Source organism: Chiloscyllium plagiosum, chromosome 8 (genome assembly GCF_004010195.1).
Source record: "Chiloscyllium plagiosum isolate BGI_BamShark_2017 chromosome 8, ASM401019v2, whole genome shotgun sequence".
NCBI lineage: Eukaryota > Metazoa > Chordata > Chondrichthyes > Orectolobiformes > Hemiscylliidae > Chiloscyllium > Chiloscyllium plagiosum.
Genome location: NC_057717.1, coordinates 100008891 through 100024454, shown reverse-complemented (window position 1 = coordinate 100024454; position 15564 = coordinate 100008891). Strand labels below are relative to the sequence as shown.

Genomic DNA, 15564 nt, shown 5'->3' with positions numbered 1-15564 from the left:
TTCACCGCCCTTGCCCCATTTCCATCAACTTATTCAGTCCTTCCCGCTCATGCGCTTAGAATTGTCCAACTGCTTATGTGTTCTATATGGGTCCTTGCAAAATCCATGGTTCCTGCGTTTCCAGACATTGTTTGTTGTGGAAACCTAAAGATACAAAGTTCCCTTTCGATAAACTCGGCGCTTCGCAATATTCAACATCATCACGGTTTCTTTCCACCTGTGGCATGACCTCTTTGTGGTCAGCGCCCTATTTACCAAACCCACAATGATTATTTACCTCACATATTTTCAAAATTAATTGTGTGTGTGAAGGTGAGATGTGAGAAAAAAACGCACTTTACAAATGCAATTGTAATTATGGAGGCTTTTAAAAATAAACAAACTGGAAACGTGTAACAAAAAATTACTCTGAAACTTATGAGGTAAACTTTGTTGGACTAATTCCATACTGTTTGGAGCCACTTTGCTCAATTGAATCCACCTTTAAGCACACCGATTTATGAGTGCAAACTATATTAGCAAAGCTTGCTTATACCAGGATGTGGTGTCAGCTCCTTTATGAATGGCGTTGTCTGGTTTGCCATTCAGTTTTTAAGGCTTTTTCTGCACCTCCTCCTCTTCCTGTTATTGTTGCTACGGACGCTTCTCAACCCGGTGAACCATCTCGGCGGTCGTTTAATTTTTGTAAAAAAAATCATACTTCTCATTGCATTTAATCACAAGCGAGTCGGCCTTCCGAGTAAGTACAATGTGCAATGTAATCCACGTAGTGACAATGAAATTCTGTTTAAACAGCACAATCTCATTTCTTCCCAGATTAGTTTCCAATCTGTTCCCGGAAAACCCCATGCAAAAGGCAGCTATTCAGAATTCCAGGTTAAAACGGATATCAGCACAGAGTATTTCTACAGCTACTCCAAATCCCACAGAGGTAAAATTAGATTCGATTACCTACAATGGAAACAGGCCCTTGGCCCAACAAGTCCATACCAAGCCTCCGAAGAGTAACCCATCCAAACCGATTTCCCTCTGACTAATGCACCTAGCACTATGGGCAATTTAGCTTAGTCAAATCACCTGCCTGCACATCTTTGGACTGTGGGAGGAAAGCGGAGCACCCACGCAGACATGGGGAGAATGTGCAAACTCCACACTAATAGCCGCCCGAGGCCGGAATCGAACCTGGGTCCCTGCCCCTGTGAGGCAGCAGTATTAACCACTTGAGCCACCGTGCCGCCAAATGAGTTCAAATTCATCCAAATGTGTTGGTCCCATTCAGAGCGCTATAAATCAGAGCCTCATTTCTGTCCCGAAACTTACAGTAGAAACAGTAGCGTCAGGGGTGCTGAGATTTATTAATTTTTTTTTCACAGGATGACCCATCGGTAATTGCCCTTGAGAAGGTGTTGAGGGTCATTAAATAGGCTGCTGGGCTATTTCAGAGTCAACCACTTTGTTGTGGGTCTGGAGTCATCTGTGGGCAAGGGGGGACAGATTTCCTTAAAGAAAATCAATGACCCAGATGGGAAGTCTCATGATCAGTATTGCTGCAGTTTGCAGGGTATTCCCAGTTAACATCCAATGACCCCTGTATGTGTGACCCCCGTCTTGTAAGGATAGGACTGGATCAAGAGCAGCATTGGGCATGCGATAGAATTATTAAGCTGCATTTACATTCCAACTATAGCATGCACCCCGTTACACTGACAGAACATTAGCACAACAGCATTGACTAGCTTCTGCTGACCTAATAATATTAATATTCAGCCAAAAAAAACACCTCCACAAACCACGGAAACTCTCCCTTTGCATGCTCACACTGAAAAGTAATTCTCACTGCGTTGGCGGGACCTGTTTCTGCAAACTCCAGTGTGGTCGATGACTGGTTTATCTGATATTTCATGATGTTTTTCTGCTCAAAGTGTCAAATGTGGTCTGGAGTGTAAGACAGGAAAATGATGAAGTAGTTTCATCACTAATTGTGGGAGCTTGCTGTACACATTGTTTCTTAAGTTACAACAGTGATTACACTGGACAAAAACTCTGATGGCTGAATGAGACTCATTAAGACATTCTGGAATTGTGCAAGGTGCATTATGGATATATAAAATTGCAAGAAGAGTCATAGAGCTTTTACAGCACAGAGCAGGGCACTTAAGTTTTTGTGGCTGTGACAGTCATCAACTAATTATTCTCTTGTATGCAATGGAAATTCAAGTTCTCATCTAAACAGTTCTTAAATGTTTTGAGGCTTTTATGCACTGAGTTCCAAATACCCACCACCCACTGGGTACAAATGAAGTCCTAAAATTGCCTCTAAACCTTATAGTCCTAACCTACAAGCTATGCCCCTGGTTATTTACCCCTCTTCGAAGCGGAATTGTTTATCTCCATCTATGCCTCTCATAATTTTGTGCACTTTTCCAGTTGTGAACACAGTCTGTCTTACCTTTGACAGTGAAACTCAGTATGACTGAGATCTTAAAAGCTACAGGTAACCAATCCAACACAGACTTGGAAAGTTGTTCTAGGCTTATGTATAGTTCAATGGGAGAGGCTGCGTACCAATAGGGAGAGACTTTGGCATTGGGCTATCTTTTGGGAAGCAGGGTATTGTACAAAAATAGAAAGTGTATTAAACCCCTTCACCCACACACTACAGGCATCACAGCAATTTGTTGGATACACAGCTGTGTATCAGAGATCTATGGAGAGCACTGGACACTTCCTCTACCAGGATACCCACAAGAGAGATATAAAGATTGTGGGTGACAGCTGGAGGACAGTCACTGAGAGCAGCGATCTCTGGAGGCTGACTGTTTGGAAGGTCATTGGAAGTGGTGAGCAGAAACAGAAATCGCAGCTGGCTGAGAAGAGAGTCCAACGAAAACAGAGTCCAGAGAATCATGCACCTTCTCAGCCCATTATCTTCCTCTGCAGATTGGGGCTCCTGAGTCACACCAGCCAATGCCTAACATGGAGGTGACTAACTGTATTATGAGATTGAAGACAACAGGAATATACAGCCCAGTATTTTTCTGCAGAAATGGAAAATTGTGCTTTCAAAACAAAACTGACCCACTTCTCATATAGTCAATTTGTTGCAACAATAATAGAAATCTGGGTACAAAATTGGCTAAATAGGAAGCAGACAGTAATGATCAATGGATATTTTTAAGGCTGGGGGAAAGTTTGCACTGGAGTTCCCCACAGGTCAGTACTGGGCCTTTGCTCTGTCCGATATGTATTAATGATTAGGATCCTGGTGTGCAGGGGACGGTTTCAAAGTTTGCAGATGTCTCTAAATTTGGACAATTTTCAGCTGTGAGGAAGACAGTATGGAACTTAAGAAGACACTTGACAGTTTGGTAGAGCGGAAAGGTGGGTGGCTGATGAAGTTCCGTGCAGAGAAATATGAGGTGATGCACTTCGGTTGGAAGAAGATTGAAAAACAACATAAAATGGATGGTTAAAAAACTAAAGTGGTGTAGAAACAGAAGAACCTGGGTGTATATATGCACAGATCATTAAAGGTGGCAGGACAGATGAAGAGACCAGTTAAGAAGACATACACTGTTCTCAAATTTTTTAATAGGGTATAGAGTACAGGAGCAAGATGATATTGAACTTGTAAAAAGGCACTTATTAGACTTCAGTTGTAATATTGTGTCCCTTGTGGGCACCACATTACAGGAAAGCTATGAATGCATTGAAGACAGTGCAGAAGTGATTTACAAGAATGGTTCCAGGAATGAGATACTTCAGTTGTGAAGATAAATTGAAGAAGTTGGGACTGTTCTCCTTGGAGAGAAGCAGGCTGAGAGGAGGTCTGACAGAGGTTTTCAAAATCATGAGCAGGATGGATAGAGTAGATAGGAAGAACCTGTTTGTAAGATAGAAGAGAGAGGGCATAGATTTAAAGTGATGTGCAAATGAAGCAAGGGTGATGTCAGGAAAAACATTTTATGAATGAATGTTAGGGTATGAAATGCACTGCCTGGCAATGTAGTGGAGGAAGGTTCAATTGTGGCATTCACGAGGGTATTGGATGACTATTTGGATAGTAACTGTGTGCAGCGATTGGCACTAAGTAAGAGAACTAGTGTAGGCACGATGGGTCAAATGGCCTCTTTCTCTCCCATGATAATTCTGTGATTACTTCTAAGTCAAACTATGACTTGTAGAGCAGAATATTCCTATGTTTGTGGATTCAATTCCTTAACATTGCAGTGCTATAATTATGAAGACACTGGGAACAGCACCACCTAGAGTCTCTGTTCTTAACTTCACCTGCATTCATTTATTTTGCAGTCTAAATACAGTACAGATTTATTAAGTTCTGAGGAAGAGTCACCGGACCCGAGACTTTAACTTTGATTCCTCTGCACAGGTGCTGCCAGACCTGCAGAGCTTTTCCAGCATCTTCGATTTTTGTAACCGATTTATTAATGCTGAGTGCGTGATGAATGCAGGAAATGCTGAACCGGTCAGGCGGGTATCTGAGTATAGAGAGAAACAGAATTAATTGTTGCGGGTCTGTGACTTTTCGCCTGAGCTATTGGTTACTACTTTGAAACTGACAGTTACTTCCGGACTCATATGCAGAAAAGTTTCAAAATCAGAAGTGACTATCAATGTGTCTAGGCTTTTCATACGTTACAAAGTAGAGGTTTAAATGGTTGCTATCTCCCCTGCAATCAATGAACGAAAGTATCCCTCTCCATAATGAGGTCTTGCTGAGAAATAAACCTTTTAAAACTTGAAAATCACACACCACCAGGTTATAGTCCAATATGTTTAATCGGAAGCACTAGCTTTCGGAACGCCGCTCCTTCATCAACTCCACAACCACCTGATGAAGGAGCAGCGCTCCAAAGGCGAGTGCTTCCGATTAAATTTTTTGGGTTAAAACCTGGTGTTGTGTGATTTTTAACTTTGTACATCCCAGTCCAACACCGGGATCTCCAAATCATCTTTAAAAAGTTCTGTTTCTTGCTTGCAGATACCGTTTCTTGCTTGCAGATACCGTCTGACTTGCTGAGAATTTCAAGCATTTTCTGATTTAACCTAAAAAAAAAGGCTACACTTTGTTGAACAAGGTGTAACTGGGTCTATGACAGTGCTCAAAGTTCCAGAATTACTGCCGAACACACTCACTGGTCTGAAAAGCCACTCCTATATTTGTGGATTGTTAAGCGTCTTTGTAATAATAAAAGCAAATGTGCACTTTTTAAAACGTACAGGTCTGCCACTCACAATTGTCTACATGATTTCCTGAAAATTTAAATTGCAAGCAAAGCAAAATTTAAACTTAAAGTGAAGGATACTAAGTGCCATTAAGTCATAGTTTGCTGTAAATGTTTGGCCCTTTACCCACTTGCTGTCGCAGCAAGCCGCACCCTTGACTTTGTACCAGTTTTAAATTGTCATCGGGAAAGCGAAGCTCAGAGATCATCAGATCATTGTGGGTGGCTTTCTTTGAGATACTTGCAAGCACCTTTGACAAGACTGCCATACCCAGGACATTACAGTGGGAACACAATGTAGGTTAAAGGGGCTTATTATTGCTATTCAAAGATCCTCAATCTATTTTCTACAATCCATGGGGAATGCCTTTTCAGCCTGAGAAAGTATATTTTAACGCACTGAAATATTTAATGGAGCTGTCTGCATTAATTTTGACTGCATTTTTGTCTCCTCCTCTCCTGAAGGTGATGGAAGAAATCAAGATGATAAGCAGAGGGTAGGGGAGTCCTGCACGAAGGGGCACAACCTAAAGATCAGAGCCACATCAATGACATGCATTACAATTTTGTTAAGGCACCTGTAATACATCACCCCAGCCTTGCTGTAATGTTGGACTCTCCCACAAGTGGAAACATCAATAATTTTTTGGACTTACGTTTACTGAACGGAATGACTGGCAATGGGGGAGTGAAGTTTATGGGTTGAAAGGAGTGGTGAGGAGGAGTGGAGAATAGAAATGAGTTTAAAACAATGTGAATAGGTGTTTAGGAAACTCTTGTTATCAGCAAATAAATACAATCAAATGTCCAACACAGTGGAGAAGTCCACTGCATGATGAAATGCAATACTAAATTCCTGAGAGCGAAATGCCATTGAAACAGGGAGTAGCATAGCATGAGGGCCACAGACTAGACAGAGAGCTCCAATGAGAACCTTGAATGTACCTAGTTCACAAATGAATATCAGACTTTTGTTCTATTGAAGACAGAAAAGCCGAGAGAGTGAATCAACACCAGACAGGTCCAAGTCCTGGGTTGCCAGAATTAAGAGTTATTGGGAGGACACCAAAACAGCTGTTTGAAATGATGAACACTTCAAAATATGCTGACAATAAATGTGAAATGAACGATTTTTGGTGTAAGGTATATTAGACAGCACTTGGTGCATCTCCGACAGATCCTGGCAAACTATATTTTCACGAGATTCTTTTATTCATTTAAAGAAGCCTTTCTGTTTTTAACCAGTCCTCTGTGAATTGAAAGATGGCCTGTACCTGTAATATGGAGACTATCTAATGATTGTAGGATGGTATCCCAGCAAAAATATGTTTTTATTTTACACAGGCAAGCAAAATTGATAAAAGAGGTGCTGAAAATATTTTCTTTTTTAAATGTTTCATCATAGGAAATGTCAGAACAAATGCTCATGAGGCCCAAAGCCCCTCAGTCCAGTGACTTGAATTTAGCTCGAAGACTAAACAAGCTTTGGAAATACATTGATGCAACAGGACTTCAGAAAAGCATGGAGGACCTGTGTGCCCAGCTGCTGAACAGGGCAGAGCTGCCATGCAACCCATATCTGGGGTTTGTCCATCGACTGCACCAGCAGGCAGAACGGTAAGTGACAACAACAATTTGCATTTATACATCAGCTGTGATGCAGGGCATTCACAGGAGCAGTTTAGGACACAAAATTTGACACCAAACCACATAAGGAAGCATTCAGATTGACCGCCAAATGCTTGGTAAAAGAGACCAGTTTTAAATGGTGTTGGAAAGGAGAAGAGAGAGGAAAGAGGAGGGGCTTAGAGGCAGACTTCCAAGGCTGGGGTCTGGTCAGCTGAAGTGATAAAATTGGGCATGTGTCAAAAACCCAAACTGGAGGAATTCAGAGATTCCTGAGGTTTAAAGGACTGGAGCAATAGAGAGAGGTATAGCCATGAAATGATTTCAAAATAAGGAGGAAGATCTTAAAATTGAGGTATAACTGGATTTTCACTGCAGTGAACAGACTTATTGACTATAAAGTAAAGTCACCACAGTCCCAGAGGGCTGCTCTTTCATTGGAGAGAGACAACTAGCAGTGAGTTTAACCTGCGATCGGGTCACTGCGCTTCAGGTGAAGGATGAGGTTGAGAAGGCTGGACCTTCATGGTAATGTCAGCTGGTGTGGATATTGAATCTGTGCTGTTGGCATCACTCTTCATGGCAAACCACACATCCAGCCAACTGAGTTTTAATGACTCCCATTGACTATAAATGGGGCACCTCGGTACAGTATTCATGGGTCAATAAAGTCTGGCGCTGGAAAAGGCACAGCAGGTCAGGCAGCATCTGAGGAGCAAGACAGTCGACATTTCGGGCATAACCCTTCATCAGGACCAGGGAGGGAGAAGGGGCCTACGAAATAAGACCTCTTCCCCTCTCCAATCCTGAAAGAAGTTCCTGCCCTTGCTCCTCAGCTGCTGCCTGACCTGCTGTGCCTTTTCCAGTGCCACACTTTTTCGAATTTGTACAAGCAAAGACTACCACGGCATATCATGGAGTTGAATTTGACCTTTTGTTGATGGGTACTTTAAAGTCTGCTGTATACCAGAATCTTGTAAAAACTCAATTGTTTTACTCATGTCCATGGCTTCCAGGTTATTAGACTGATATAGTAACAAGGCAAAATTGAGGACTGCAGATGCTGCAAATCAGAGTCGAGATGAGAGTGGTGCTGGAAAAGCACATCAGGTCGGGGAGCATCCGAGGAGCAGGAAAATCTACGTTTTGGGCAAAAGCCCTTCATCAGGAATTCCTGATGAAGGGCTTTTGCCCGAAATGTCGATTTTCCTGCTCCTTGGATGCTCCCTGACCTGCTGTGCTTTTCCAGCACCACTCTCATCTAGACTCTTATATAATAACAACTTTGCTACCATAAACGAGTGTTACATGGTGGTCCCCTCTGCACTTCACATCAGCTCTGATTCAGAGTCATCTAGTTTCAAAATGTTAGCTTGGCTTTTTCTCCATGGATGCTGCCTGACCTGTTGTGATTTCCAGCATTTTTTTGTTTTCAGTACAAATTCCAACATCTGCAGTAATTGCTCCTATCTATGCTGTTACATGGTGTACTTGTGTTCCTTAGATTTCGCTTAAACAACACCTTGCCAATTGAAAGAATCCTTTCTGATTTGAACTTCCCAACATTTTCCACAGCCATTGGATACATATCAGGTACAGTGACCAGAAATTGCTAACCCTGATGGGATTGTGTTCACTGTGACACGTATGAACAGCTGACATAAACTCCACTAGCTAACCTCACACAGATAGACTGCAGTGGACACTCAGGCAAGATAGCAGAGGTTTCTGTTAACCATGAAGTAATGGCATTGTCAATGGACGAGTGATCCTGAGACTCATTCTGGGGCCAAGAGTTTAAATCCGACTTGTTGGAATTCTAAAGCAATGAATAATCCCAGAATATAAAACTACTCTCAGTCGTGGCAACCCTGGGCCACATTGGATGTAGGCTGTTGTAAAAGTCCACCTGGTTCACTAATGTCCTCCATGGATGGAAATCCACCGTGCTTTCATTCTGCAACCAGGTAGATACACAGCAGTGTGGTTGACTCTTAAAGGATAAGCAAGGGCTATAAGGGACAGTCAATGAAGGTTGGCCTTGCCAATAATGCCCACATCCAATGAAAGAATTAAAAACACTCACTAGATTTCCTCCTCTATTGATGTCCATATAATGGAATACAGTGGTTGGTGTGTAGTGGTGTGTAAGAACCAGGAGCAGAAGTAGGCTGTCTGGCTCTTTGAGCCTGCTCCGCCATTCAATAAGATCATGGCTGATCTTTTCATGGACTCAGCTCCACTTACCCACCCCCTCACCATAACCCTTAGTTCCATTATTGTAAAAAAAAACTACCTTAACTTTAAAATGTTTGTTGAAGTAGCATCAACTACATCACTGGGCAAGGAATTCCATAGATTTACAACCCTTGGGGTGAATACGTTCCTTCTCAATTCAGTCCTAAATCGGTTAATTCAATATTGCCTGTTTGGATCATCAGAGCTTGGCTAAGATGATTCTAGGTCTCTGTTGGTGGGGGAACTATGATAGTTCCATGTCAGGATGGTTCTTCCAGCTTCCTATGTTAATATTGTACCTCTGGTCACAATAGACAGGCTAAGTTACTAAGAATAGTTTTTTTTCTTCTCATTTTATGCTGGAGGTTCCAGGAATTCTACCCATGTATGGGGCCTGCCCAGCTTGTTACGCTGTGTCTCTCCAGCTCATATTAAACAGTACAGCTGGTTAGTGGATGATGTTACACCTCCCCTGGCTACCCTGCATCATACAAGTACTTGCACCGTGAGTCTTTTATTTCTTAAATAGCTATACGGCTTAATTCCAACAAAATTCACAGCTTTTAACGTAGAATTTTAACAGACGGTAACATACCATGTGTTAGATGGTAGATGCAGAAATGCTGCATAAGAACCGTTCACTTTGTGATATGTCAGCTGCTGAGCATAACTTGAAACAAATCAAATTAAAAATCAAAAGTCAACTAACTCTGGAAATCCAAATCAAACGGATAAAGAAAACAGTGATTTGGTTTGGACAATAGTGAACCAAATGTGTTTTGCCCAACAATCATTTCATGGTCATCGTTAGTCGCTCTTATTTCTAAATTTGTATTGAATTAAAATTCCACCATCTGTCATGGTGGGATTCAAAGCTAGGTTCCTGGAGATTACCTGGGTCTCTTGAGTAATAGTCTAGTGATAGTGCCACTAGGCAGTCACATCTTTCATATTTAGAGTCATAGAGATGTACAGTACAGAAACAGATTCTTCAGTCCAACACATCTATGCTGACCAGATATCCTAAATTAATATAGTCCCATTTGCAAGCATTTGGCTATATTCTCTCTCAACTGTTTCTATTCATACACCCATCCAGATGCCTACTAAACGTTGTTTTATTTAATATAGTAAGATGTCCCAAGGACATTGGCAGAAATGCGGTGACAGAAACTAACAATGAGTCAAAGATGGCCACATTTGGACAGGTCATTGTTTCTTACTCACTGATGGGGTGAGGCCAGTATTTCCTGACCATTCCTAATCGCTCTGGAGAAGGTGACTAAAAAGCTTGGTCAATAAGCAGGACTATGAGCAGGGGGAAGAGAGAGGCACAGTGGTAAAAATCAAGGAGGAGGGATTTTCAGACCTTATACCCACCTGCCAATGGGTGGGGTGATGGAAGTCAGAGACATGCAAGAGGCTAGAATGAGAAGTGATCTGGGAGATGTGCATGGCTGGAGAAAGTTACACAGAAGTTGATGCAGAAGGGAGGAGGGACTGGCACACAAGGTCATGGAGGGGTTCAAACACCAGGAAGGGAACTCTGATGGATCTTCATTTCAATCAACCTATTCACTGGAGCAAGGTGAGACTTGCACCTAGGCCTTCTGGCTCTGAGGTTGGAACAGTACCACTGTGCCGCAGGAGTCCCGGAACCTTGGGGAAAGATTGACAGGTGAACTTGGAGACACTTTTGTTAAACATTTATATTCTTTCTCCTGGGAACATCCCAGGGGGTCTGCCAAAAAAGATCAGATGCAAAGATCAATAATTTTAAAAGGCAATAAGTTTTATTTTAAAACATCTGTTCATGGAATGCAGCTGTCATTGGTTAAGTCACCGTTTATTGCCTAGTTCTTATTGCTCCTTTAGTGAGACGCTTGTTAGGCCATTTCAGAGGGCAGTTCAGAGCCAACCAACATCTCATGCTATACGTTCAGGGAGGGTAGGCCACAGTGTAGTCCCATCTCTGATCCATCTCTGGCTATCATTACCTTAATGTTAAACTTAGAATCATACCATATAGAATGTCATCTGGGTTTTAGGCCCATTTTGCAGACTATTAAGATTGCTAAATATTTTAAAATGTAAACAAAGCTGTTTTTGATACTTTTGCCTGTGTCATTCTTAGGTCCAGGTGCTGTGTGCACTCACAGGATCGAGCATATTTACAGGAACTTTCTATGACCTCCCCCCTTCTGTCGATATCCTCATAATTTTTGTTGTCATTGGTCCAAGCTACCAGAAGGCCATATCCCTCTATGCAGAGTGCCTCCGGAATGATATCATCAGGATGGTCCAAGAGCAGAAGCACGTTGTCTTCAGGTAACGTTCCAGAAAAGGTAATAAGAGGGGTTTGGAGTTTGCGAGGGAGTGTAGGAGTTGATTATAAAGTCAAAAGTACATTTCAATGATCTCTATCATTCTGTCTTTCTTCTATCAAGTGGAGTCTATAGGGATACAGGAATTATAGAAAGTAGATGCTTTGAATAGACTTCTCCTTACAATGTATGCCCTAAACATAAGGCCTGGAATTCTTCTTTTTCAGGTTAATTGTTCCAATTGACAAAAATGGACAAAGTAAAGACTTCTCCAAAGTAAGTAACATATATGTCAGTTATATAACAATTTGCCTGTAGAATCAGTGTCACTGGGTGGGTTAGATTCGACTCTCAAATTGATTTGCAATCTGTGCCTTTGCAAGAGCTGACTGGTGCTGACCAGAGAGCAGTCAAGTTCCCTATCCGGAATGGGAGAACTGAATTGCCACCTCATAGACTTGCAGTCAGTAACTTTGACATTACCTTCTCAAGATGACAACAGTAGCTCTGGTGAGGGACACTCCTATCTCTGCTTTGAAAGCTGCGAGTCTCACGACAGACAACTGAGTATAAAATCCTGATTAACTCTGACAGTGCTGCTCTGAAGGAGTATTAGAGATGTAACTTGCATCTCTAATAAAGCAGGGTCCCATCTGCCATCTAAGGTAGGCATAAGAGATGCCAAGATCATTTCCCAGTGTCCTGGCCTGTATTTATCCTTGTTAATTAACATTACTGAAAAAGAAGGAACATTATCACATTGCTGTTTGCTGTGCACAGATTTCACTTTCTACACTGTTAAAGCAGCTTTGGGGTGAAATGCTTTGGGGTGTCCGGATGAGTGGTCCTATATTGTTGCAAGTCTTTCCTTTTTTTCCCCTCGATAATGGACTGGCAATAAATATTAGAGCTCTTGTGATGCAGCTGGTTGTGTCTTTGCCTCCATTCCGGAAGCACAAGGACTTATGAAGGGCATGGATAGGGTGAATAGCCAAGGTCTTTTTCCCAGGGTATGGGAGTCCAAAATCTAGAAGGCTTGGGTTTAAGGTGAGAGGGGAAATATTTAAAAGGGACCAAAGGGGCAACTTTTTCACGCAGAGGGTGGTGCTTGTATGGAATGAGCTTCCAGAAGAAGTGATACAATTGCAACATTTAAAAGACATCTGGATGGGTATATGAATAGGAAGGGTTTAGAGGAATATGGGCCAAGTGCTGATAAATGGGACTAGATTGACTTCGAATATCTGGTCGACATGGACAAGTTGGACCAAAGACTATGTTTGCATGCTGAATGACTCAATGATTGAGTCCCACTCCAGTTCTGGCCAATGGAGGTGTGTCCATAATAAATAAGACTCCAAACAGATGGAGCATCAACCTGCAAATCTTTCCAGCACACTATGGCAGCTGGTAAGAGCTGGAGAGTCTCCTGATCAGCGGTGTTTGATGTGAAATGGCACCCCTTCAAGTTATAGCATCCGGCTTCAAGCTTGTGACTTGTTCCAGGAAAAATAAACTAAGGAAAGCAGAAGTAAGCACATGCTTTGTCTGCCTCTGTCTCCAGACACAAGAAGTCTGCCAAGCCCAAGAAATGCTACCTTGCACTGCAACACCGATAGGGTAGCTTTGGCTCAGTTTCTTTCAGGGTTTACTCATTCCTTTGAACCATTTCTCTTTCCAGGATGAGTTATTGAACCATAATGAGACTTTCTATACCAGCGTCCTGGCTGCTGTCTCAGAAAAGCAGCTCATCCGACTCGAGTGTCTCTGGCAACTGAATGCCACTGGCGATGACTTTCACAGGGGTTTGAAACTCTACGGCCTGAGTGTGGTTCAGTCCTCTGAGGTGCTTGGAAATGAGAGGTACTGGGCAAGGCATGGGCTGCAGCAGAGGATTTAGGAGCAAACCACAGAGCTGTGACCAAGGAGATGGAAAGGTCAACTTGAAGAAGTGGATGTGCTTTTGATTGGTCAATTAGTGGACTCTTAAAACTAAAGCTCAACCACCCCTTTCCACTCCAATTACCTTCATCTCCATATTTCTCCCCTTTGAAAGCCACAATAATGTTTATCTACATGATATGTTATACATGCTACAATATGGTTTAATTTGCCCCTGGCTGGGGACCATTTTCTCTACAGCATTACACCTGCAATAAAAATCAATGTGTAGGTTAGCAGGCCATTCGGTAATGACCCTATCTGATCACATTTGATCACAAGGAAAATCCTTGGTCAAATCTTCCACAACCCCAGGGTCGCAGAATCTCACTGTACTAGCCCTACTGATGAGATATTGACAATGCAGGTCACCACTATCCCCTCAAGGCCAGTTAGGATGGACAATAATTACTGACTTAACCAGCTTCCTCTGAATGAACAGAAAATAAAGCTACAGTACAAACTAAACCTCAGACTCACACAGCCCCCCGGTAAATGAGCTATAGGATTTTTTCACATCCGTCTGAGACAGGAAAAGGTGCCTCTATTTGACATCTTATTCAAAAAACAGCATCTCTATCAATTAAGCAGTCCCTCAGTCTCTGCTTCGGGACTGTCAACCTGGACTTTCAGCTTAATGTCCCTGGAGGTGGACACATGTTGACTCGGAAGGGAGGGTAACACCCACTGGGCTATGAATACCGTGGGATGTATGAGACTCCTGCCTCTTGCAGGAAAGACCTGGTCACCAATTGGAAAATGGCAACTCCAAATAGTGTCAACCCCAGGAAGATTAAATCTGCAAATCCCTCAACACAGTCGAGACAGCTTCATGCAAACCGAGCTGTGAAGTAAAATAAGTGAAAACCTTTTGAATCAAAGGCAAATGGAAATTTATGCAATTGTATACAGTAATATCCTCCCCACTAACAAAATACCACATTCTCATTCCTTTTCCATCTTCTACAGGAGTTTTGATTTCTCGGAGCAACCTCTCATCCACATGTACACCAGTGTCTTCCTCCAACGGACCCATGCTGAAGCCTATCATGGGTTATTTGTCCTGAGAGAACAGGCGACAGATAAAGACTTGCAACAACCACAGACTAAAGCTTCATATAAGAGTGAGTATTATGCAGGATGAAAACAGCTTTCTATCGTATAAATCTCCCCACACTCTGTGCTAAACCTAGCTCTCTGCCAATGCTATTTGATCTAATCCCTACTTCCCATACCATTGAATACTTTCAGTTCTTGATATCTGGAAGCTACTGTTGGCAGTATTGGGATACAACAATCTTAATGTATCCAGATGACATTGAAATTGCATATTGGGTGGCTCAGGGGTTAGCACTGCTGCCGCACAGTGCCAGGGACCCTGGTTCAATTCCAGCCTCGGGTGACTGTCTGTGTGGAGTTTGCACATTCTCCCCGTGTCTGTGTGAGTTTCCTCTGGGTGCTCCAGTTTCCTGCCACAATCCAACAATGTGCGGGTTAGGTGAATTGGCCATGCTAAATTACTCAGTTGGGTGCATTAGTCAGAGGTAAATATAGGGGAATGGGTCTGGGTGGGTTACTCTTGGGTTGGTGTGGACTTCTTTGAAAACGAATAAAGGTAGGATTTACACAATTGAAAGTAAGGCCTTGGATAGTGTTGTAGAACAGAGAGACCTAGGGGTTCAGGTATGTAATTCTTTGTAGTTTGCATCAAATATAGACAGGGTAGTTAAAAAGGCATTTAGCATGCATGCCTTCATTGCTCAGACCTTTGAGTATAGAAGTTGGGAAGTCATGTTGAGATTGTACATGACCATAGTGAGGTCTCTTCTGGAGTACTGTGTCCAGTTCTGGTCTCCCTGTTATGGGAAAGATATTATGAAATTGAAGAGGGTTCAGAAAACATTTACTGGGATGTTTCCAGGAATGGAGGGTTTGAGTTATAAGGAGAGGCTGGATAGGCTGGGACCTTTTTCACTGGAGTTTAGGAGTTTAAGGGGTGACCTTCTAGAGGTTTATACAGTCATAAGGGGTATAAATAAGGTGGATGACAGGTGTCTTTTCCCAACAGTAAGGTATTTCAAATCAAGAGGCATATTTTTAAGGCGAGAGGAGAAAGATTTTAAAAAAGACATGAAGGGCTTTTTTTTAAACATAGAGAGTGGTTCGTGTGTGGAATGAATTTCCAGAGG

General features: G+C 42.3%; 1 protein-coding gene across 1 annotated transcript in view; it reads left to right on the top strand.

Annotated features, from left to right (window-relative positions):
- The first annotated feature begins 5488 nt into the window (after positions 1-5488).
- LOC122552236 overlaps positions 5489-15564 on the top strand; it is a 58503-nt gene continuing 48427 nt past the window's right edge. The window contains exons 1-8 of the mRNA XM_043694891.1: positions 5489-5543; positions 6652-6863; positions 8377-8465; positions 9476-9615; positions 11245-11438; positions 11662-11710; positions 13116-13297; positions 14345-14499. Coding sequence (XP_043550826.1) covers positions 6655-6863; positions 8377-8465; positions 9476-9615; positions 11245-11438; positions 11662-11710; positions 13116-13297; positions 14345-14499 — 1018 coding nt within the window. The 5' untranslated portion in view covers positions 5489-5543; positions 6652-6654. The remainder of the gene's footprint in view (positions 5544-6651; positions 6864-8376; positions 8466-9475; positions 9616-11244; positions 11439-11661; positions 11711-13115; positions 13298-14344; positions 14500-15564) is intronic.